The 26,017-nt window shown below is 38.4% G+C and overlaps 1 protein-coding gene across 8 annotated transcripts in view; it reads left to right on the forward strand.

Annotated features, from left to right (window-relative positions):
• Positions 1–26,017, forward strand: part of LOC126920647 (spectrin beta chain) — a 38,961-nt gene that overhangs the window by 3,740 nt on the left and 9,204 nt on the right. For 2 of the 8 annotated variants that reach the window (XM_050731304.1, XM_050731309.1), the window contains exons 2-9: positions 15,419–15,607; positions 16,291–22,197; positions 22,437–22,528; positions 22,623–22,727; positions 22,803–22,945; positions 23,171–23,229; positions 23,806–23,862; positions 25,401–25,499. In XM_050731304.1, the coding sequence (XP_050587261.1) occupies positions 15,472–15,607; positions 16,291–22,197; positions 22,437–22,528; positions 22,623–22,727; positions 22,803–22,945; positions 23,171–23,229; positions 23,806–23,862; positions 25,401–25,499 (6,598 nt within the window). In that variant the 5' untranslated portion in view covers positions 15,419–15,471. Of the gene's footprint in view, positions 1–2,433; positions 2,658–15,418; positions 15,608–16,290; positions 22,198–22,436; positions 22,529–22,622; positions 22,728–22,802; positions 22,946–23,170; positions 23,230–23,805; positions 23,863–25,400; positions 25,500–26,017 lie in introns of all 8 variants that reach the window. The other 6 variants (XM_050731308.1, XM_050731311.1, XM_050731310.1 and 3 more) reach the window with 4 other exon arrangements.

Consider the following 26,017-nt stretch of genomic DNA (forward strand, 5'->3'; position numbering starts at 1 on the left):
ATAGTTCATGAATGGAATATTCCAAATTCCCGAGTTTCTTGTGCCACTTACTGGTACAGAGTGGATATTTACATTACATATATCATATGTATTATATTATGTTACGTATAGGTCAGTAGGAAATCATATAGCGCGCAAGAAGTATAAAATATTTTGTAATCCTTTGTTTCATGTATTATTCATCAACGTTAAAGCATACTTATTATCTTGAGGTGATTCTTAAATTACACGGTTCGTTTCTTTGAATAGGTTTCGTAGAAAGCTCGTAAAACAGCAATGGGCACGAAATTTATTTAAATTCGATAACATCTGCAATATCCGAGCAACAGGATTGCGTCGTTGATTTTTTCTTTTTCCTCTTTTAAAATGCCGTAAATTCACTCTTTTTATGCTTAGCGTATTCAGTTGATTTACATTTTCATTGTGTATTGTAATAGAATGTTGAAATTTTATCGACTGTTATAGTAAATAGAATTAATTTTTTCGAAAAAGTAAAGCCGTATAACGTAATCGTTTTTTTAATCGCATGATGTGGGTTCGTAGATGGTAAATTGGCACAGAATCTCTAATTAAATAATTCTAGAAATTAATTACGTTTTTCTTCTCTATTTACGTAGTTACATATTCGTAGTTTTTTCGTTGTATCTTAAATTAATCTTCTTGTCTTTTACCTTTATCCTTTTATTTATTTTTTCACTATTTCCTAAATTGCTATTTTTATTATTTAATGTATGTTTATTTATCTTTCTATAACATTTTTGTATGGAGCCTACTATAAACGATATTGTGATATCTTGGCAAAAATAATCGTATAATATAGATCGTAAATTATGTAATATTATAAATATTATAAATTAAAATATTCTAAATTATGTAACATTTTTGTATGGAGCTTACGATAAACAATATTGTAATATCTTGGCAAAAATAATCGTATAATATAGATCGTGAATTACGTAATATTATAGACAAATATTAACTGGATCTTTAACGCAATTGTGTGCTCGACAACGTCCCCACTCTCTTATTGTTCTTGTTTTTCGTTATCGGCAAAGAAACTAGTTCTCGAGATGCGTCGCCGATCCAGCTACTTTGAAGTTTTTATCGCGCGATCGGCTAATTAACCGATGTTCAATTTCTTAATTGAAACGGGTGTAAAACGACCGGGAAGTTTTTGTAACTGGAAACATCGCTTTCTGGCACGACGATCGGCAAAAGATATTTCCACTTCTTCTTCTGGAATCGCGCGCCTTTATCTACAGTAGCTACATATCATCGAACCTACGATATTTTCTCTATTTCGTTGTTCTTTCGATTCGTCGCATCGTTCTAGCGATGAATCACGGCCAGTGTATTTATAAGCAGCAGGATTTTTCATTTTGCAGGGACAGAATTAAACGAAGACGTCGATCTATTTCGAAAGTTGTTCTTCGTTTCATTAGCTATTCTTTTATCGACGAATTTCGCCGCTAAACTATTTATAGTCTCGTTCGAACGGATCTAGCGTTTTGACACGAGAGAAAACAAAGTTAGGAAATGAGAATTAGACGCACTATCGTATTATTTGTCTAAATTATTCACAGTTCGAAAGAATCTTCTCTCGCAATCCATCCTGACTGTCTTATTTCTTAAATTAAGATATTTCCAAGTTATACGTCAACCGATCATCGATCTAACCACAATATATGTAATATTAATATTTATATATTATAAATATTTCCTACTCAACGAAACTTCTGTAATCTATTGCACGTACGATCCTAATTAAAAAGTTATTTCTAAGCTATCCGATACAAACGCATTCCACGTTCTCTCTAGTTTCTCAAGTTTCTCGAGCTCGATGAATTTCGCTTTTTAATGTTTGCTAGCCGAAAGCGACGTGCTTGAGTCCGACGTGCAAATTTTCGGCCGCAGCTTTAAGTGGTAAACGATGCGTTGTAACACGGCGTTCGAGTAAATGACGGAGGTAACCAAGTCGGCCGACAGCGGATTAACGTAAATGCGGACGTGACGTAGTTTCGTCCACAGCGGTGGACTACTAGTCGTGCTCTATGCACCAGCTTCCATAGCCTTAATCGAGGCATCTTTTCGGCCTTCGTGCATCGTTCGATTTATTTTCTCATCCGCCGAAAATACGTGGCCGGCCACGAGTAAGGGAACGAGTTGTTAAATTAATTTACGAATAAATAATTTTTGACAAGAACGACTCGAAAATTTCAGCACGTCTAAGAATATAATAGCGGTAGTTAAGGGTACCGAATAGCTGAAGCGTTTTTGTAAATAGCGCATCATACAGCGAAGATGTTTATTTTTACTGTGAGATCGTTTGCACGGAACAGTCGGTATAACTGTATTTATTGATCTCTCGAGCTTGCTTGTACGCAGACGGGCGCGAGGATCGAATCTGCTTTTCTGAATCCCTACAAGTTGCAGGTTTTTGACCTTTCGATGCTGCACGCCGAGTCATCCTCGATAAATAGGAAAGCACGCCAGCTGCCAAGGAATTTCAGATCCGAGCGCGACGATAATCGGACCCACCAGAAGATACCATGCACATGGACACTTTGCATCAGGCTCGTCGTCTGATCCACGCGAATCGTTAAACGCAACTCGAAGATCCGATGTGAAATTGCTGCGGTGAAATTGTTAGGGACAAGGTAAAATATTTGATACATGAGTTGAAATAAATAGATGCTGGCACGAGTATTCGAACACTTTGAGTTATATGGCAGGCAACAAAGACTCTTATCTAATAATTTTGCAAACATGGGAGTTGAAGAAACATCTGTACACGAAAGTTATTTGATCCTCGCACCGAATAATGTTTATCGAAGTAATTTTTATTCTGTACAGTCAGGACAATGTACAAGGTAACAGTTTTTACTTATTAATTCATCTTTAGAGAAGAAATATCTTTGAATATTTACTTGCATTAATGATTTGATAGAATCTAGGACGAATTAATCAACACGACCTTTCTCAGTATTCGATTCACCCAGTTTAGGTATCGGAGTTTCCGGATCGCTGAAAATAGTTTCACTGGTCCAATATTGGATTCTGTGGCACGCAATTCGGTAGCGAAAAAAGGAACGAAAACAGACCACGGCTGTGAATATTTTCACCATTTTTCCATTTTCACCATATCGAAGTTTCAAGCTTAAGGATTGGATAAATCGAAGCATAGATACGTTTAATACACGTACGCTCGTACATTTAAATATACGCAAACCAGAGACCTCCAATTTTTACGAATATTAACTCTACACGTTGAAATATCTCGTGGTCGAGTACGAACAGTTACTATGATATAATGAAGTTGCGAATTGGAGTGTTAAACGATGCTGTCATACCCAGGCCTATTATAGCGCTCTATTCTTTTCGATATGAACCGAACGTGACAAAAGTTGCGGTCCGTTTTTTCTCAGGGTCCTCGAATATCAATGTATTTCAATCTTATATTAATTTCAACCGAACGAAGAGTAGTTTTAATATTTTGAGAAAATCCGAGCGAAAATGAAATCGTTACCGCTACTATTAATCCTGAAAGTTAGGAAATTACCTCGACATTTCCCTCGAATTTAAGAAATTATTCAACGATAGGAAAATACGATTTGATCAAAGATAATTCGAACAACATGGCAAAGCTAATTTTTTTTGCTCAAACACCGGGTATCGATTTTACAACTTTACTATATTACGGAGGCTACTATACTTGGTCTACTCTGTATTCGACTCATCGCATCGTCTAGTCTCGCTCTTAACCTCATTAACCAATGGACCCCTCTTCCGAGTCGAATAAAGTCGCATTGTTGACGGCCTCCGCTGTAGCCGGGGACAGTGGAAATCAGGTCGCCCCCCAGCCACCTCGATTTTCATCGTTCATTGTCCCTCTGTATTCGTTATACCTCAGTTATCCCACTTACTGTGTAATCGCGTGGCAAATAATCCAGAAGCACAGAGATTAATTCCACGGAGGTCGTGACTTGAAAAACTTAATGCCAAAGCGCTTTATTAACGCCTGTCTTACATACTTTGATAATTATCAATGTTTCATTCATCTTACCGGTTTCGATGATTATTATACATGTTGTCGGCGATGCGATTCTGAACAACTTGTTTGTATATATATGATCGTCACTCTACCTTAGTTGATACTCGCGATAAACTATCGCTACCGTCACAGTGAATTCTACGCGTAATACAGAATATAGAATTGCGTATATAATTGTACGTACGGCCGTGACAGCGTGTGCGCTAATATTAGCGGCCAGATAAAATAATATCTAACTCGTACCTAATGTTTATCTTTTGTTTGTAGTTTATGTAGGTTTGGGTTAAATGTCGCTTTACCAGACGGCGGCCAACTAATACCAGGGCAAACGCTGTCACGGACACGAGTCCGTATAATTACGAATTATACAGGCAGCGTTCACTGTAGTGGTATCGACAGCTTTGCCTATATCTGGGAAACTATGGCCGAGCGATGGTTATACGTATGGGAAAGAGTTGTTCGAAATATCGATTTCTACAGGGTGTTAAAAAATCATCGAAATCGGTGGGATGCACGAGATACCGATAATTAGACGTACCGTCGTCGATTTTCTCTACTTTTCGTTTTCTGGTGTTTACCAATTTGGCAAGTAAGCGGCTCGAATAAAAACAACGGTAGCTGTCCGGCGTGAACGCTCCGTCTTCAACCAAATATAATGTACTTTTTGATGTACCGTAGAATTTTATGTATTTAATTTTATGTATGTAATTAGTTCGTACGCGCCATGAAATGGGAAAGGTTGAAAGTCGTCGAGATATCTTGTTATTGCCTTTGAACCGGCTAAAGGAAGTGGTATTATTTCGAGCCAAGTTGACGCGGTTCAAAATAATAACCAAGTCCTTTACGTTCGCTCGAGTGTATCGTAGTAGTACTTGCCGGGTAGTACCTCTCTGGGATAGTTGTACGCAGGTACAAGCAGGATATACATACTAAATGTACCGCGTGGTTATGCAAAAAATGGTCGATCAAAGTCCCTAACCATTTCTCATTTCATCTCATACTTCCCAATTATGTTACAGCTATTTTCGTCTGACATTTAAGTATTGCCGAACTTTCATCTATGGAGTAACCATCGATCACACTCTTGAGCTAATCAACTGATCGATTAGAATCGTAGATATGTTGCAAATACGAGTTAGGAGCTAATGCCTCTGTCAATGTCTATGCGGTCTTTGTAATCGAGCTTTCCTTTTTCTACTTAGGAAGATTAGAAAGATTATCGTCATCGATAGACGCGCGAGAAAGTGTCAGATTGTAATTAATTCTTGAATATATCGGAGCGAGTTACTCTTCGTTACAATTTGGGATGATCCTTGTCGCATTCTATGATTTTGAAAGATACTTGCGCTGGAAATTTTTGTTATCCTATTCTGTTCTACTTGAGGTAGGACTCGTTAAAGGAGATTTTTGTGTCGATAACAATGCACCATATTCGCTCGCGTCGCGGTTAAAGAGACTAAAGAGGAAGAATTAATTAAAACTTCATTCCATTTCTTATTCTCGTGACGTTATTAATTCGTAGTCATATGAGAGTGTTATTAAAATAAAGGATAAGAGAATACTTGCATTTGGTTAATTAATACGCGAAAGCCATAACAAATACGATGATTTTATATAGTCACACACACTACAGTGGTTCTAGCGTGTAACTCTACAACCGCAGTCTTTCGGTCTTCTTCCACCCAATTATATTTTTCTAACGTTGAAAGATATCTGTAGCGTAGACACGAAAATACGAAAAAGATCTTATCCGTACGCATGATTTCTCGTTTTGGTTTCACGCCTTAGCACGTCTTAGCACTCTACAGATTCTTCTTAATGTGAAAATTAGGTAATCAAATTTCGCGATAGGCTTGAGAATGTTACAAACGGTTATTCACGTTGGAACACCCGGTATATAATATATATCGTAAACATTGGCGCCACGGTGACTCCGCTGGAAAATCAATAGCCTGGCTGTGTTCGTGGCGAGTGGTAAGTTCATCTTACCTTCAGCGTTGCGGCGTTTGGGTCTATATCGTGCTCTTTTGTGCACGATATCGAATGGTGTACCCAGACAGGTACGCACCTGGTGGATGTGCCTCGAGTGTGTATCTATTATTACGGACAGAGAACCGATTATAAACTCTGCGAATATTACGAAACGAATAATACGGTGTTAAGTGGAATACGTTTATGAGGTTCAAAACGAATCGACCTTTTTCTTCCACTTGATTACTCGATCTGATGGAGTACGAAGCGGGAATATATCTTTTCTTTTTTTCAATAAAAAGATATTTACTACGTATAAGTAGCTTTTCTCTGTTTTAAGTAAATTCTTGAAAACGATCTTTTATTTTTTACTGCGACAAAGGTACGTACCTTTAATTCTTTCGTGACTAACGAGACAATTACGTTCCAAGGTAACTTCTAGAAATACTGCTGAGTTATTACGTATAATTTTTCTGACATCACTGAGAACTTTTGAAACGTGTCTCGTTATGAATGAGATTTCTCTACGTCTCATCCCGTGTTTCTCTTCGTTCGAAAGATCTTTGTTTCAATTAATAATATTTGTCAACGTACCGCTTATTTGCTCTTAGTCTTAGTCTTCTTTTCTTAACGTCTTCCTGTCGAAACACAAAAATTGCCTCAGCAGCGTTATTTAGAATGCAAGTCTAAAATAATTGAGTCGATGTGTTATACGCGTCGGTAGCGTCGAATGTACTATTTCTTTTAGCTTATTTTTTTCTAAATCTGAACTAAGTCCGCGCGATTATATCATTACGTTACTCATTAAAGATTTCAGAGTAATATAAGAAGCAAGAGAAATACGAATGTTTCTAATCGTAAAAATTATAGCGGAGACTATTGTCATTTGTACGATCGTCTCGTGTCTTAGTCTCGTGTCTCGGAATGCGGCCGCTTCGGAGTTAAAAAAGAAGGAGACTCCTTCGCGAAATTGTTAAAGTGTCTGGAGGAGCCTCTTTTTGTTCGATCGGCTGACAACTGTGTTACGACCGTTATATTAATCATCCACTTGCTCTAGGAAACGAATTTACAAGCGGTTGCGAGAGTCTCTTTGACCGGGCAGAAGGTCGTGCAGCTTTTTCCTTCGAGTCAAGGCGAAGGTGAAAACTCTGCGCTGATGAGATTCTTCAGAAAAAGACAAAGAAGAGAATTGCCGGTGGTTGCCTACATCGACGAAGCTTAACAAGGAGTTCCGTATATCTGAGACTGTCGAATACTTTGGCAGCGAATGTTTGTATCAGATATATCATGTGCTAAAGAATGTTTCAAAGCCAGACGAAAGCGTTCCACGGATCGTCATATTTCTCTCGAAAGCAAATATTTTAACGGTACAAAGGTACGATTGGAATGAAGACGAAGACGAAGGACGTCATTGAACGGAAGGGCATAGCAGATTTTCGAAGCCATACTTTTGTCAGACAAGCGTTGAGTTGCGAATAAATGCGTATAAAGGGAGTAAGTATGCAAATTGTAGGATTTTAGAGGTTGACGGTGGAAACGGAAGCCTCGCGCTCTCACGTCGAAGGACAAAGAGCTTGTTGTCTTGCGGTACCGTTTCTTTCAGTCATGTTTCCACGACTAGTCGTAACTAGGACGGTCCTAGTTTCCTTGATTGTAGTTGGACTTTGCCTACTCCCTTTTTTATAACTAGCTGGTCGCCTTGTTTGATCGATTACGTTAGTTCATGTTAAATACGCTATTATGTAATATTATTTCCAAACAATATTTGTTGTCCACTTGTATTTGGATTAAAATTTATAAGATCGTCTGAAAAGTGTCTATTTAATTTCTTCTATGCGAGTAACGAAGAAACAATTCGTTAGACATCTCGACGACGAGATTTTCAACTTTTAACTTCCCTTGCTTCAACCGTCAATTATCTATGAAAATTTTTTTCGTAAATTTCTTGGACAATTAATCTTAGAGTAAAATAAGCAAGAGAAAAAGGATGACGACGCGAAGAGGCAATAATCGACGTCTATAAGTAAGAGAGATGAGAAGTAGAAGAATGCTTCTTCCGTTGAAAGTATTGATTTATCAAGAAGTCAACCTACCGCGGAGTTCTTCTAACGAAAGAACGTACGTGTCGAGTAATTTTATAATTTCTTTTTAAATAGCGTGTATGGCTCTTTTAGCGTAAAACAATATATTTACGTAAATAGATATAACTCGGAGTAATACAGTGGTATTAATAATAGACGTGAATAATAAATAAGAAAATGCTAACAAGTAACAAAAAAAAAAAAAAAAATAAAAAAAGAAAAAAATAAAAAAAGGAAAATTTAATAGCAGAATTTACAAGCGAAGATCATAATATTTCTCAATATAATCGTATGTTTTTCCCTCGCTCTTTTACCATTCTCGTGTTTCTTTTTAGAATGTAAACGGTTACGCGAATTACGGTTTGAGCCTATGATTATCGCAAGCTACCTACGTAATAGGTGTAATCATTTAACATTTGTGTATGCAAGAATTTTTTATCCAAATCACCTTGCAAGCAACGGTATTGCAGCTATTAATTTTCCATGACATCCTGTGTCACTTAGAAGTTACTTGTTCCATCATCTGCGTATATATTTGAATACTTGAAACATCATAAGTAGTTGGATAGATTACAGAGAGCTAGGAATTAGATGCGAAGAGTTAATGAACGTTACGAACGATCAAACTCGAATAAAAAATATGGAATTCTTGCCGGTACTGAAGTTCTTCCACGAGTCAATCCTACACTAGAGCGAGTAAAATTAACCTTCCTCGATGATCGTGTCATTCACTTTTGTGATTCACTTCACCCCGCCCACTGTTAGCCGTCGAGGCAGAGAGCTAATCTTTATACCCTTGTCCCGTTGGTTTGCTTCTCCTCTGCTTTCTGGCAACGCTCATTAAAGTATACCGGTGCTCGCATAATTGCTCTTAATTTACCGTAAGTGTCTGTCAGACACTAAAAGAATTTCATTCATCATTCTCGCTTTACTTTGTTCTGCTCCTCCGGTCTTCGGTCCATTCAAACGATCGGTAAATTGGGTCGGCGAGCTATGTCGATTCTTTTTGTCGGATTGCTCGTGCAAAATATATCGGGTGACTTGAAAATACTATATCGAAAATTTTGTAAGTATCGAGCGAATGGAGAGTCCGAATATTTTTGTTAAGTTTCTTTTGACAGGGTCCACGTAGGATTTTTATTCTTTCGTTCAAACCGATCCAGAAAAGTGTATCGAAAATGTCGTAAACCAGATAGACAGAGAAGCTCGATTTCTTTTGCTAAATTACAGTGGAACGGTTTGTATAATTGGAGTTTGTAAAATAGTGTAGTTCATCAATTTCCCCTGCTACTTAGGATTTTTCGCATAATAGGAGTTCACGTTCAGATAAGTGAACTCGATCAGCAAAAGTTCAGTTAATGGGACATTGACAAAAATTTCGTTCCATTAAACGGCGTTCTGTTATAGTCACGGGAAATGAGATTTTGTGTTTTACCATGATAAACTATATGTCATTGGGAAACAACGATCCTCCTGTATGGATTCATTTGTCGATATCCTCGCGGAGAAGATCGATCAGTTTATTTAAAAAAATCGTTCTGGCATTTACGAAGTGACTCAGTATTTGACGTTCGGTGATAATGGAGCTCAAGGTTTCTTTCAACGTCCAAAGAAATAGCGATTTATGCGTTTTCGATCGAAACAACGAAAGTAGCAGTATAACGTTTATACTTATATCGGAAAGCGTTGAGCTAAATATTTCAGAGGAAACGCGATAACTTTTATCTTACGATCTGACTAGCTGGATGCGTTACGTGTCTAGTAAATGTTCTTTAAATGGCATTGCTTGGATGATTCATTCATTTCGAATTACTTTTCTGACATAATCGTGCGGTTAACGAAGCACAAGGAACATAGCTTAGAACAATTTTATTAAAAAAGAAATATAATAGATCAGCGTCAAATAAGTACAATTTTGTTAGACACCGACGGAACATTAATTTAGATATGTCCGAACATTTTCGCCTTTGTTATATTTTTCAAAATAAATATCATCTGTCCCTTACACTCGATCTAAGCTAAATATAATATAATTAAATGTATCAAAGGATAATCGTACATTTCGGAGAATATTGGATAGCAAAAGAGAAAGGAATGCTATGAAAATCACAAGATAAAATAAAATTATCTCCCAATTGTGCGAATAATTTGAATTCTTGAGAGAATCTTTTAATTATCGATGCAAATGTAATTTAAAGGATTCGCGTACGCAACTCTCGTCGCCATACCGGGGAAGGGTAGATTCGAGAGGAACAATCGCGTATCAAAGTTCAAAAAGACGAAGCAGAGATCAGAGATTAGACGAGCGTAGTCCACGTAGGCGGTTGAAATTCGAAAGTACGAATATATCCTGAGGCATCCGTGACCCCGTTGAGTCCTACTCTTACAAATCAAAGGTTAAGCAACGCGTGCAGGAACAGAACTAGGCAATTTTTCTTCTTTCTGGCTAACACACGTGCCCGGTAATCTCCTAGTATCCTACTCGAAACAGAATTTTTCTTTGTTAACATTTCGACCGGCCATGGTTTCTCCTGTGACGCAACGGTGGTCATTGGTGACCGGAGCGCTTGAACTTCTTACAATCGTAAAAATTGAATGAAAATTGACAGTTAGGACATTTTGAATATAACCGATAAGTAGAAGATACTTTGAAATAAAATGTGTCCCATTGAACAATTAAATATTTTCATTAGAACATCGATAAAAAAAAATGAGAACAAATCTTGCATCTAACGGTGCACTGTGTTTGCATCCATATCTTTCAGGGGTAATCTACGAATATTATTATAAACACACCTTAAAAAATAATCGTAAATGCTGCTTTATAATCATATAATTGAAGTTAGAAGCGTGAACATACCTTACTATTATATATAGAATAAGCAAATACCGTTTACCAATATCTTCTACACGTTTCAACAATATATTCTGCACGTTTTTCTTGCGACGAAATAACGAATGCGAATGGTTTGTTGAAATAAACGAAGCCTTGTTATGATATGTCGCTATCAACTGTTACCAAAGCGTTACGGTGGTCACCCGTGACCACCAATAAGATAAACTGTCCATTGGAGAAGAATGTTGTCTTACATCGTCAATTTGTTATTATTTTGCCATTGTATGCTTTGAATAATAAAAATACAAAGTCAAAGTGTTAAGAGATATCCATGTGGTCTTAAGGCGTTCTCTCACTTGGCTGAAACTCCGCTGCGCGCTCAGCAACGAGATGTCATCGTGAAAGAACGACGCCCGTATCCATTTACCGTGGTTTTCCTTGAATTTTTGCACGGCTACCCGCGCGAATACGTCGTAAGGTCGTGATATATTAGTCGCCGTGCACTTGCTGGAATCAGGGGAACTTTGTAGGACGTGGATCAAGAGCACGGGCCCTGCGGATCGCGCGAATTCAACTTAGTACGAAATTTAGTATCCAGTGTATCCTGCGGATGGAATCGAAGCTGGACAATCGTACGAAAACATGAAACCGTGTTCGAACATCACAGCCAATCTTTATGGATGTATCATATATACATGATATGCGGCCACTTGATAAATTTTCACAAAATAAGCGACGAAGAAATAACGATTTCCGAGGATGACTGCGAAATTGGAATATCTTATCTTGGAAAAATAGATCGAGACTAGGGTCGCTGAACGAGGTGTTTCCTAGACGAATCGATAAAGTTAGAATAAATGTTAGAAAGGAGAAATGTTATAGAAAGAAAGGTTCGATTCTAGAACGAAGAAACGATGATTTTCGAGGATCATATCTTCACGTGATTCTCGAAGTATCAACACTTTAGATAGAAATATTCGATTATCTGATTATTTTGACAAGTACATTCTAATTGTAGTTTTAGATGATATCAACTTTCTTTTTCTTACGATAAATTCTTACGATAACGATTACCATGAAAATTACGAAATGCAGTTAAGCTACTCTTAACAAGAATATTATAGAAAGTACGCGTAAATGCTTCGCCTATTCTGCATTCTTTTAATCCATTTAAAAATAATCCCTAGAAAATTCGAATAAATCCAATTATTCCACACCTACAGCACCACCATCACGCAGCTACGTATCGTTCTCAACTACATACTTGGAGCGTGCAACTCGTTTCGTGCAACATTCTGTGCACAACTTAGCGCAATTATCTTCTCTGCTTTTCATCGCTGCTCGTATGCGAGTACGACTCTCCTTACAAAGAGCCAGAGGAATCTGAATTTCTAAAGAGACTCCGCGTTTTCTACTTGGCGTTATAGATACGTACAGCGCATTGAGCACGTGTGTACTATTTCCAGAGTACGATTCACGCAATCTCCGCCGAGATAACAATCGCGAAGCAATCTTATTTGCACGGGTTTGTCTCTTACGCGTTTCGTGTGCAATCTTGGTCAAATTCAGTTACAGTCGCTGGAAATCGATCAAAGTATCTGGACATTTTACGAGCGGTACGTATATCGTACTGCAATTAAAACACCTTTGAAATTAGCGGAGGCGAACGAAAGTGCAACTTTTCGATGCCACGAACGCGTGACTAATTCTAGATTTGTACGGAATAATATACCGTAGAAGTTATTCCTGGAACGGTAAATAAAGATTCTGCAGCAGCGTAACCGTGCATACTCTTCAATGAGAAACGGTGAACCTATTAATTGCGGATAAACACTTGCAGATATTGTTGATAAGGCTAAAGATAAGCGGGAATCGTGTAAAAGACGAATTGCTATCGTTTAACATATATTAAGAATGAAACAGTGAAACGATATACGCGAGGTTTATGTGCAGTGGTTCACGTAGGTTCTCCAACGCTCCTAATAATTTTTTATGTACATGTTACATATTATTATTGTTATTACGTATATGTTAAACATTTTGAAACAGCACTCTCTCGCAGATAAAGTTTTTGGTACCAAAAGTTATGTTAAAAAAAAAAAAAAAAAAAGAAGGAGACGTAAATGTCTACTTTACGCGTACACAGCAATCATCCTCTTTGTTTTTCAATTTTTATTAACGAAAAAAATCAAATAACATGCACATCGATTATTTCTACTACTGGAAGCATACGTTTACTGCAAGATTCGTATCTATGTGACTTCTTTTCGAACAACGATACTTATCGTTAGATAAGAAAGTAATTTATTCGCAAAAGTTAATTATACAAATTTAAAATTCAACGAGACTGCACGGTAATTGGATGTTCGACGTTCGCCGATTCTGATCGAAATGGTAAAGCACGCGTTTGAGACGCGAATCCTTTTACAGAGCAACGTCAATCCGAGAATGAATAAAACATAATTGCGCGCATGATTTCATCCTGTCGATCGAGCAAACAAACTTTTATAGCGTATCGTTGATTGAAATTACATAATCGAGGCTTTGGAGTGCTGCGAGCGAAGCGCGATGATAAGAATTCCATCGGCTGTTCGCGCAATTTTCCTCAAATTCTTTCAGTTTGCCGAGGCGTTCTTTATTCTGCCTCTTGGTCGACAGATATAGTCGTTGGAATTGAAATTGCGCGCTTAAAACTACAGAAATACGTACGCACTGTCTTATCTGTTAGTTTTATTTTGAGGCTGACGACGATACGTCGCGAGATAATCTTTCGAAGAAAACTACTAGATTGTTATAATTTCCTGCAGCGATTCTATGCAGTCGCAGGAAGAGTAGAGAAACGAGGTATTTTTGTTCTCGACAAGCAGCGCAATGTTTATCAGATACGCTACGCCACGTTATTAGACCGAAAAGTTATTTTTGGTCGTTACATCATATAAAATAAGACTTTTTATACTACCTGTATAATTGGTCAACAGTTTGTAGACTTTTAAAGAGGAGATATAATACGAAGAAACGTGTAATCAATCGTGTTTTCACTACGTGTACGATTGTTTGTATAAAGTTGCAAGAAAAATGCAAGGCTGACTGACGTATCATTATCACGAAAACTCGAGGAACTAGCCATTTATCAGATACGTCGCGTTATTAGACTGAAAAATTATATTGGATCGTTACATCAGAGACTTTGTACGATGATTGCAGAGAACGGGTTTATCGCGATCAAATGGAAGGAAAGCAACGTACGATCGTATATTGTCAAGTGCACGTACCGCTTATTTCCAGACGTGTACCGTGAACAACTCGTTGCTTTACGTCCTGAGATCGTGTGGGAGTCGCTCGACGTGCGATTACATCACGCGAATGATGTCACACGTGCGAAATATGCACCAATGGCGTACGAACCCGGCCACAGTCGAATGAATAAACCGCTCGTCCCGTTCTTCGTATCCGCGAATTCGTTCCTTCCTGATACCGTAATCCGCAATTGAAACAAATTGTCGTTGGCTAGGTTGTTGATAGCAACTCATCGTTACGTCGACCGAATATGCTAATTACGCATGTACGTATGTATATATGCAAAGTTATTTTGGATGGAAGTTCTCAGATGGTCTTTTGCGTAGAAAAGTGGAAAAAATATTTGGCAAGTTTCGTATCAAGTATTTTTTCTGAGCGATTCTAACTAATTGAATTTAGCTCGTTTAATAATATCGCGATGACCAAACATCGTTAATGTTGTCATCGGCACGACCATTGATACACGATGTACGATTTATGGATGTACGTGCATGTACAATGGCTACAAAAAGTATTTGAACGTTAAAGTATTGAATCAAGTATTGAAGTATTAAATTTAGAACGTTTAATAATATCGCGATGACCAAACATCATTAATGTTGTCATCGGTACGACCATTGATACACGATGTACGATTTATAGATGTACGTACATGTACAATGGCTACAAAAAGTATTTGAACGTTAAAGTATTGAATCAAGTATTGAAGTATTAAATTTAGAACGTTTAATAACATCGCGATGACCAAACATCATTAATGTTGTCACCAGTACAACCAAACGTCACTGATACACGATGTGCTATTTATAGATATACGTGCGTGTACAGTGGCTACGAAAAGTATTTGAGCGTTATTTTCGAATGAAGCGTCCTTTTATAAGGTTTTATAAAAGTATTTCATAGTATCGAATTTTTATAGCCGTGTGAAATTTTAATATACTTGGACCTATGTAATTAATTAGTACGTAAATGATATAATAAATACAATATCGTAGAGTTCTCGTAATTACTTTTTATTCGATAGTGGCTGATAATAAAACATTTAATTACCACGTTTGTTTGAATTCATCGATTTCTAAAATTAAACAGAAAAAAGAGAAAGAAGAAAATGCAAGGAAATTTTGTTCGAATATGAAAATTCTTTAGGTATAAAGATCGTAACGTGATCTTATTTTGTTCCAGGAGCACCCTTTCGAAGGGTAAGAAAGAAGTGAGTTGTTGGTCCGATTGACAAAATGACGACCGACATCTCGGTGGTGCGCGGGGGTTGGGACCCCACGCTACAACAAGAGATTGTCGATGAGTACGAATACGACGGGGGAAACTCGAGTTCGAGACTTTTTGAACGTTCACGCATCAAAGCTTTAGCTGGTACGTCCTCTTTTCCTTATTTGTTATCTTTATATTCGTTAACAAAAACGAAATGTTTCTGTTTGATAAATGGTTTCCAGTTTTTGTACTATGGAGTATTTTCATTCATGAATTTTTAAAAAACGAAAAGTACGGTCGGTGAATAGCAGCTTTATTTCGTAAATTCGTGTATATATACGTAACTTGTTGGATGCAATTTGTAAATGGCCATAAGAGGCATACTTTGTATACGAATAAATTTTAGTAGATCGTTGATGGTTTAACCGATGATGTACCGTTAATTATTTGAGAAATTAAAACGTCAAAGCTAGCTTTGCCACATCCTTTGATATAGATACTGGGTTGATAAGTGCACGCTTTAAAGTGTGTGGCTATCGTAGAAAATGTTTAGTAGTAGCCTTCCCGTGAATCTAAAATCATTGAGTGAGCACTTGAGGGTATTATAAGAATGTACAGAAAAATAAATATCGCAACAGATATCGTGAGATAGATAGCCTGAATTTATTTGAAAATGAGCTACGATACAGTTGTGAACGACCTGAGAGGTAGAAATAGAAAAGTGATTTTAAAACATTGCAATTTAATAAAGTTTCTACACTTACGTTCTTTTTTAAATTAATTCTGTAGTTAAAATTTTGGTAGAATATTTACTCAATTTTCTATTTTCGTGTTTCTTAAACCAGGTGAACGTGAATTGGTACAAAAGAAGACTTTCCAAAAATGGGTCAATTCCCATCTGGTTCGGTGTTCATGCCGAATTGGCGATCTATACGTCGATCTTCGAGATGGCAAAATGCTCATCAAGCTTCTCGAGATTCTCTCCGGAGAACGTTTACCACGACCTACGAAAGGAAAAATGCGAATCCATTGTCTAGAAAACGTCGATAAAGCGTTGCAATTCCTTCGGGAGCAACGAGTGCATCTAGAAAATATGGGATCTCACGACATAGTCGATGGAAATCCTCGTTTGAGTCTTGGTCTCATCTGGACCATCATCCTGCGATTCCAAATTCAAGACATTACCATCGAAGAAACGGACAATCAAGAAACGAAATCAGCGAAAGACGCTCTACTTCTTTGGTGTCAAATGAAAACTGCTGGATATCACAATGTAAATGTACGAAATTTCACTACATCCTGGCGCGATGGTTTAGCCTTCAACGCCATCATCCATAAACACCGTCCGGATTTGATCCAGTTCGATAAACTTTCCAAATCAAATGCTATTTACAATTTAAACAACGCGTTCAATGTAGCCGAAGACAAGCTTGGTCTGACGAAACTTTTAGATGCTGAAGACATATTCGTCGATCATCCTGACGAAAAATCAATCATCACTTATGTAGTCACGTATTATCATTACTTTTCAAAGATGAAACAGGAGACCGTGCAAGGTAAAAGAATAGGCAAAGTGGTTGGTATTGCTATGGAGAATGACCGTATGATACACGAGTACGAAAGTTTAACCAGTGACCTATTGAGATGGATAGAAGGCACAATAGAGGCTTTAGGTGATCGCCGGTTTGCTAACTCTTTAGTAGGAGTGCAATCTCAGCTCTCCCAATTCTCTAATTATCGTACTGTAGAGAAACCTCCGAAGTTTGTCGAGAAAGGCAATCTGGAGGTGTTGCTGTTCACTTTACAGTCGAAGATGCGAGCCAATAATCAAAAACCATATACGCCTAAAGAGGGTAAGATGATCTCGGACATTAACAAAGCGTGGGAGAGGCTAGAAAAGGCGGAACACGAGCGTGAATTGGCTCTGCGTGAAGAATTGATTCGTCAGGAGAAATTGGAACAACTAGCAGCTAGATTCAACCGAAAGGCTAGCATGAGAGAGACCTGGTTGTCCGAGAATCAACGTTTGGTTTCTCAGGATAATTTCGGTTTCGATTTAGCTGCTGTGGAAGCTGCAGCCAAGAAGCACGAGGCCATCGAGACAGACATCTTTGCCTATGAAGAACGAGTTCAAGCTGTTATGGCTGTATCACAGGAATTGGAAGCTGAGAATTATCACGATATCGAACGTATTAATGCCCGGAAAGACAATGTTCTTAGATTGTGGAATTATCTGCTCGAATTGCTTCGTGCTAGAAGGATGAGATTAGAATTGTCTTTGCAGCTCCAACAGAACTTCCAAGAGATGCTGTACATTCTAGACAGTATGGAAGAAATAAAAATGCGTCTGTTGACCGACGATTATGGAAAGCACTTGATGGGCGTCGAGGATCTTTTGCAGAAACATTCTCTGGTAGAAGCTGATATCAACGTGTTGGGCGAAAGAGTGAAAGCTGTCGTTCAACAGAGCCAGAGATTCTTAGAACACGGAGAAGGTTATCGACCGTGTGATCCGACCATCATTGTTGAACGCGTACAACAGCTCGAAGACGCGTACGCTGAATTGGTACGCCTGGCAGTCGAACGCAGAGCCAGATTGGAAGAATCTCGTAAATTGTGGCAGTTCTATTGGGACATGGCCGACGAGGAGAATTGGATAAAGGAGAAAGAACAGATCGTATCGACTGGAGACATTGGTCACGATTTGACGACTATAAATCTGCTGTTGTCCAAACACAAAGCACTGGAGAATGAAATTCAGTCTCATGAACCGCAATTAATGTCTGTGGCTGCTGTTGGAGATGAACTGGTTCGTCAGAAACACTTTGGTTCTGATAGGATTCAGGAGAGACTCCAAGAAATTCTGGGAATGTGGAATCATCTCCTGGATTTGGCCGCTTTCAGAAGGAAGCGCTTGGAGGAGGCTGTAGACTATCATCAACTGTTTGCAGATGCTGATGACATTGATATTTGGATGCTGGATACACTACGACTCGTATCATCAGAAGACGTTGGCAGAGACGAAGCCAATGTCCAATCGTTGTTGAAGAAACACAAAGATGTGACAGATGAACTCAAGAACTACGCTACAACTATCGATCAGCTTCGTCAGCAGGCATCGTCTCTTGGTGAGCAGGATGCTAAGTCACCGGAAGTGCTGGAAAGACTGGACTCCATAGACTCCAGATACAAGGAACTTATGGAACTCGCCAAGCTTCGCAAACAGAGATTGTTGGATGCATTATCATTGTACAAGTTGTTCAGCGAGTCAGACGGAGTGGAGCAATGGATCGGTGAGAAGAATAGGATGTTGGAGACTATGGTACCAGCGAAGGATATCGAAGACGTTGAGATTATGAAGCACAGATACAATGGTTTCGAAAAGGAAATGTATGCCAACGCTTCGCGAGTTGCTGTGGTCAATCAACTCGCAAGACAATTATTGCACGTTGAACATCCCAATTCTGAGCAGATCGTTGCACGTCAGAACGAGTTGAACCAGAAATGGGCTGAGCTCCGCGAGAAAGCAGAGAACAAACGTGAAGAATTGAACTCTGCTCATGGCGTACAGACCTTCCACATTGAATGCCGCGAGACAGTATCTTGGATCGAGGATAAGAAACGTATCCTTCAACAAACAGACAGTTTAGAGATGGATCTGACTGGAGTCATGACCTTGCAACGTCGACTAAGTGGAATGGAGCGCGACTTGGCAGCCATCCAGGCTAAATTGGACGCCTTGGAAATGGAGGCTCAGAATATCCAACAACAGAATCTGGAAGATCCTGAGGTGATCAAGGGAAGGATTGATCAGATACACACTATTTGGGAGCAATTGACACAGATGTTGAAGGAACGTGATGCAAAATTGGAAGAAGCAGGTGATCTTCACAGATTCCTCAGAGATTTGGATCACTTCCAGGCTTGGTTACGCAGGACACAAACTGATGTGGCCAGCGAAGATACTCCAACTACCTTGGCTGATGCTGAGAAACTCTTGACACAACACCAGAATATTAAGGAAGAGATTGATAATTATACCGATGACTACCAGAAGATGATGGAGTACGGCGAGAGATTGACCAGTGAAGCTGGTGATGGTGATACACAGTACATGTTCCTTAGGGAGAGATTAAACGCCCTGAAGATGGGCTGGGAGGATTTACGCCAGATGTGGGTCAACAGAAAGATCTTATTGTCCAATTCTCTTAATCTGCAAATCTTCGATCGCGACGCACGCCAGGCAGAAGTGCTTTTGTCCCAGCAAGAGCACATTCTCGCTAAGGATGAAACGCCGGCGAACTTCGAACAAGCGGAGCACATGATCAAGCGTCACGAGGCGTTCATGACTACGATGGACGCGAACGACGAGAAAATCAACTCCGTGGTGCAGTTCGCTGGACGACTTGTCGACGAGGGCCACTTCGCGGCGGACAAAGTCAAGAAGAAGGCAGAGAGCATTAACGAGCGTCGTCGAATAAATCGAGAGAAGGCGAATCAGTATATGGAGAAACTCAAGGATCAGTTACAGTTGCAGATGTTCTTACAGGATTGCGAAGAATTGGGTGAATGGGTTCAGGAGAAGCATATCACCGCTCAAGATGAAACTTATAGAAGTGCCAAGACGGTGCATAGCAAGTGGACAAGGCACCAGGCGTTTGAGGCTGAAATCGCGAGTAATAAGGATCGTCTGCAGCAATTACAACAGGCTGCTGAAGAATTGATTCAACAGAAGCCTGATCTAGCTGAGATTATCAAGCCTAAAGTGGCAGAACTGGCTGACCAGTTCGAGGAACTTGAGACCACTACTCATGACAAAGGTGAACGCCTGTTCGACGCCAATCGTGAAGTTCTTATTCACCAGACTTGCGACGATATTGATTCTTGGATGAACGAACTGGAGAAACAGATTGAAAGCACCGATACTGGTTCTGATTTGGCATCGGTGAATATCTTGATGCAGAAACAACAAATGATCGAAACTCAGATGGCTGTGAAAGCGAGACAGGTCACAGAGTTGGACAAACAGGCTGAACACTTGCAACGTACGGTGCCTGACGACAAGATGGAGGAGATTAAGTGCAAGAAGGAGAAGGTGGCTCAGAGATTCGCCCAACTGAAAGCACCATTAATCGATCGTCAACGTCAGTTAGAGAAGAAGAAGGAAGCTTTCCAGTTCAGGCGCGACGTGGAAGACGAGAAGCTCTGGATCGCCGAGAAGATGCCTCAGGCTACCAGTACGGAGTACGGAAATTCATTATTCAACGTGCACATGCTTAAGAAGAAGAACCAGTCTCTGCGTACTGAAATAGAGAATCATGAACCAAGAATCAATCTGGTCTGTAATAACGGACAGAAACTTATAGACGAGGGCCACGAGGATAGTCCTGAGTTCCAGAAATTGATACCCGAGTTAACCGAGAAATGGAAGGAGCTGAAGCATGCTGTAGACGACAGGAACAAGCATCTCTTGCAAAACGAAAAGGCACAGCAGTACTTCTTTGACGCGACAGAAGCGGAATCCTGGATGAGCGAACAAGAATTGTATATGATGGTAGAAGACCGTGGCAAGGACGAAATTTCAGCCCAGAACTTAATGAAGAAACACGAGTCTTTGGAACATGCCATGGAAGATTATGCAGAGACCATCCGCCAGCTTGGAGAAACCGCCAGGCAGCTCATTAACGATCAACATCCTCTTGTTGACCAGATTGCTGTGAAACAATCACAAGTAGACAAATTGTACGCTGGTTTGAAAGATCTTGCTGGTGAACGTCGAGCTAAATTAGACGACGCTCTTCAATTATTCATGTTGAACAGAGAAGTGGACGATCTTGAACAGTGGATCGCAGAAAGAGAATTGGTAGCTGGAAGCCACGAATTAGGTCAGGATTACGATCATGTGACGCTCCTTTGGGAGAGGTTCAAAGAGTTTGCTCGAGATACCGAGGCGATAGGCTCGGAAAGAGTGGCGGCAGTGAATGGAATTGCAGATTCTCTAATGGCAAGTGGTCACTCCGATGCTGCTACTATTGCAGAATGGGAGGATGGTTTGAACGAAGTCTGGCAAGATCTGCTAGAATTGATCGAGACTCGTACGCAAATGCTGGAAGCTAGTAAAGAACTGCACAAGTTCTTCCACGATTGCAAAGACGTGCTTGGAAGAATCTTGGAGAAACAGAACGCTATGTCTGACGAATTAGGTCGTGACGCTGGCTCAGTCTCAGCTTTGCAGAGGAAGCACGCCAACTTTATGCAGGATTTATCCACGTTGCAGAGCCAGGTGTCGCAGATCCAAGAGGAATCTGCTACGTTACAAGCTAGTTATTGTGGAGACAAGGCTAGAGAGATCACTAATCGCGAAGGAGAGGTAGTTGCTGCTTGGAACAATCTTCAATCGCTTTGCGATGGTAGAAGAACGAAACTGGAGGATACCGGTGATCTGTTCCGATTCTTCAACATGGTTAGGACTCTGATGATTTGGATGGATGACGTAGTTCGTCAGATGAACACTTCGGAGAAACCTCGCGACGTTGCTGGAGTGGAATTACTAATGAACAATCATCAAAGTTTGAAAGCCGAAATAGATGCTAGAGAGGACAACCTGATGGCGTGTATCAATCTTGGGAAAGACTTGTTAGCCAGGAACCACTATGCTAGTAGCCAGATCAAGGAGAAATTGGCAGCTTTAACTGATCACAGAAACGCGTTGCTGCATAGATGGGAGGAACGTTGGGAGAATCTACAACTGAGTAAATATATAGATATTTTGATTGAACTATTATAATTTATTGTGGATTTCTATGCATTTATAGGAAATTTCAAAGTACAAAAGATCTTTAAAATATCTCAGAAAGAATATAGATTATAAGTAGGTGAAATACATTTTTTAATAGTGTTCATAAAAATACGAATCTACATAAATATCCGCAGTCTATCGTGTCAGAAATAATATGGTCACCTTATTAATGATGTCTGCGTATTATTGTAGTTTTGGAGGTCTATCAATTCGCAAGAGACGCAGCGGTTGCTGAAGCATGGTTAGTCGCCCAGGAACCATATCTTATGAGTCAAGAACTCGGCGTAAGTAATGTTAAATTAATTCCTAATATAATTCTTTAACGATATTAATAATATTTGATGAAAATTAATGATATAATAAATGTAATTGTTACAGCACACAATCGATGAAGTAGAGAATTTGATTAAGAAGCACGAAGCGTTTGAAAAATCGGCAGCTGCTCAGGAAGAAAGGTTTAGTGCCTTGCATCGACTCACTACGGTTAGTGTCTTTTCTATGAATGAGAAATATTGATTTGTACAATTTATTCAATGAAAATATTTGTACGTGCTACAGTTTGAGTTGAAAGAAATGAAGAGGAGAGAACAAGAACGAGAGGAAGAAGAAAGACGCAAGAAAGAGGAGGCCGCAGCAGCCGAGGCAGCTCGATTAGCTAAAGCAACACCAGTAACTAGTCCAGACGAACCACCGAGCGAAAGGTACCATTAAATTTTAATAATTTTTATTATATGTTTTGCTTCTTATTTAGCTAATAAAATGAAAAATACTTACAATTAGCCAGTAATAAAATTATATGTAGCACTGGATCTAAGATGTAATAAAAAAAATTATAATATAAAACGAATAAAATATTGTAATGGTAACTAGGACATAATATTAAGGAATATAAGGTATAACAGAGTATAATAATTTTTGTATAACAGAGCCGAAGCAGAAGGTGTACCAACTGGAGAACGTCCTGCCGGAGAAGACGAATCACATGGTAAGATAATAACACATGCACTGCATAATATCTTTTTATCTAAAGACAGTTTGATAAGAGTGTCGTATACGTTGCATTGTAATGTTCACTTTTCAGTGCATTAGAGAATACGAATAGCAATAATCTATTCAAAAAACCGATTAAGATACTTAAGAAAGATAACATTTTCTTTAGATGCTTTAAAATGATATTATCAGTAAATATCTCAATCTAATGTCTTGCAAAAACAACGATAATGCGGGATTGATGATCGTTGAGCGCTCGATTCGACTATAAAGAATGAATAGAAACATTTTTTTTTCTTTTCTTTTTTTATTGTTGTACTAATACAATATGTATCGTCCGATTTTGCTTTTCACGTATTTTGTACACTTAACTCTCAGGCGACTGGTTTTACAAACTGGTTTGTTTGGATAAGCATGAAATTGCTAACAGCACGTTTATTTTTGCCTTTTTCTCTTTCCAACCTATTATCGCCATTGTGACTCCGTTCCAAATGGAAATCCAATGAATCCCAATTATCGATTCTATCCTATAACGCACCTTAAAATGCGGCACGGAATGCACAAATCGCAGTGGCACATCGCAAGGCTTCTACACGTACACCACAACCTCAAGACAAGCCCAAGGAAGGTGAGTGTCCTGATGAAACAAATATCGTCATTTTTTCGCTAGAAATTTTGTCTTTATTTCCAAATGATTATTTCAAACAGATTGTTTTTTTTACCTTTTATGTGACTATATATATATATATACATGTGTATCTATCATATGATCAACGTCATATAACGTATTGTGTTTGTACCATTTTAATGACCATTTAATGCATTACACATCTGCTAATTTATTTATCGTATTTTCTATTTCATTTCTTTGCACAGTTCATTTTTACATCATTCGATTTCTTTCATTGTGGCTAACGAAAAGTGGAAAGAATTAAAAATCTTTTTCAGAATATAGGGAAATCATTGTATGTTATGATACAGTATATCTTTTACTAATTTTATTATCGTTTCTTAATGACAACATTCTATTAAATACCAGTGCCTTTTTTTATAGAAGACGATCTAGTTTTTCGCGAATGTTGTGCAATTATATGTTGCTGATTGTTTGTTCAGCAGTAGTAACTACGTATCTGTAGTTGGTCTATAAACGAGGCTCTGATATTTGATGATTGAATTGCACTTTATATATAGATCCCGCTATATCGATCCTTTAAGCTGGTGATGGAGCATAAAATCAAATCATCTGGCAGCGTTTTACAGCAGATTTTCTTTAGTTTCTTTCCACGGAAATATTTGCCCGAATTGTGCAATTATATTTTGTAAGAAATAACGTAAACCTTTCACTCTTTGCAGAAGCATAAAAACTAGCTTCTGAAACTTTAATTTGATTTTTACACAATTCAGGTCATTCTCATAAATTTCACATGTTCTGTCTTTCAGCATATTCGTAGGCAAATTACTACTGTTTCTCGCATTTAATCGCAGCTACGAACCTTTACTTGCTTTTATTAACTATTTTTAGCAGGTGATGGAGTTATTCTACCTGAGACACACGAGTATTTTTAAAAAAATGATTAATAATATTTCAACTGACATCACGAATATTTTTCAATTAAAATTGAATTTTGCATGAATTATGTAGAGTTATTCAATATTTATTATATCGATTATGTACATTCCTATCGTACACGAGTTAATATAATAATTTTCCAAATAAAAGTGGTGGGTACAAATTACGTAAATTAAGTTCTTTCTCTCGATTAATAGTATACAACAAAATTTAATCTTTATTTGAAAGGTAAGCACACACAGTGACTTATATTCAGAAAGTTAGTATTCAAATATAACTTGAACTTTGAAGTATGTTTGTATGTGTATCTAACATCTTTCCTATGCAATAGCAGATGCTTTTAGAGCAGCTTGTCTGTTTATTGTTGATCCATCGTAATCTAAAATCCTTATTTCATCTGTGTTTCATTCCACCGTGCTTAACAATCATTCATTATGTCTCTCGGAGTGTTCTTTGCTTGTTTTAACGAGTAATTTCAAAAATGTATTGTTTAGTTGGTCGTGTTAGATGTTTTGCCTTCATAGAGTGATGCCTTCACTCTCAGTATAATATGATTTCAAAGTATAGCATGTTATAATCGGTGTGATGGTATATAGTGCATGCTCAGAAACCTGCACGTCTATCCATGCGAGGAGAAGCAACACCACCTGCCACCACCCCCTTGAAACCTTCGCAAGGTCTGTCTAGTCCAACAAGTAAGTCCATTTTAAGGATCAATGTCTTCTTTATTCGTCATTCACAAGAAACTTATAAAATATATTATACTAAAAATTATAATCCAAAGATCAATAGGTCGACTAATAATACTCGCAGAATTCTTTTCCAGAATTTCATCGCATTGAAATAACTAATTCCAATATTAAAAAGAGAAATACAAAACATAGAGAATCTCTCTCTGAATAAGATTAAAATTGGGAAAGTTCTGCTTCTTCAGAGGCGTTCACGAAGATACGAATTTGCATATACATTGGCGATCTAACGGTTATGTGCTAAAATAGTTTAGCTGGTCGCTTGTATCGTTTAATTTCTCTCTTGGACCCGCAGGACAGACACCTCCAAATTCGTCGATGAATTCGCACGCTTCCAAGATCCTCAGAGTCTCGTCGACAGAACGAGACATGGAAATTTCACTGATCGCGATATGTCGAATCAATTGGTTTCTATCGATGACGAACAGTCCCTTAAGGCATATTCCTTCTTTTTCATCCAGTAC

This window comes from Bombus affinis, chromosome 9 (genome assembly GCF_024516045.1).
Source record: "Bombus affinis isolate iyBomAffi1 chromosome 9, iyBomAffi1.2, whole genome shotgun sequence".
Taxonomy (NCBI): domain Eukaryota; kingdom Metazoa; phylum Arthropoda; class Insecta; order Hymenoptera; family Apidae; genus Bombus; species Bombus affinis.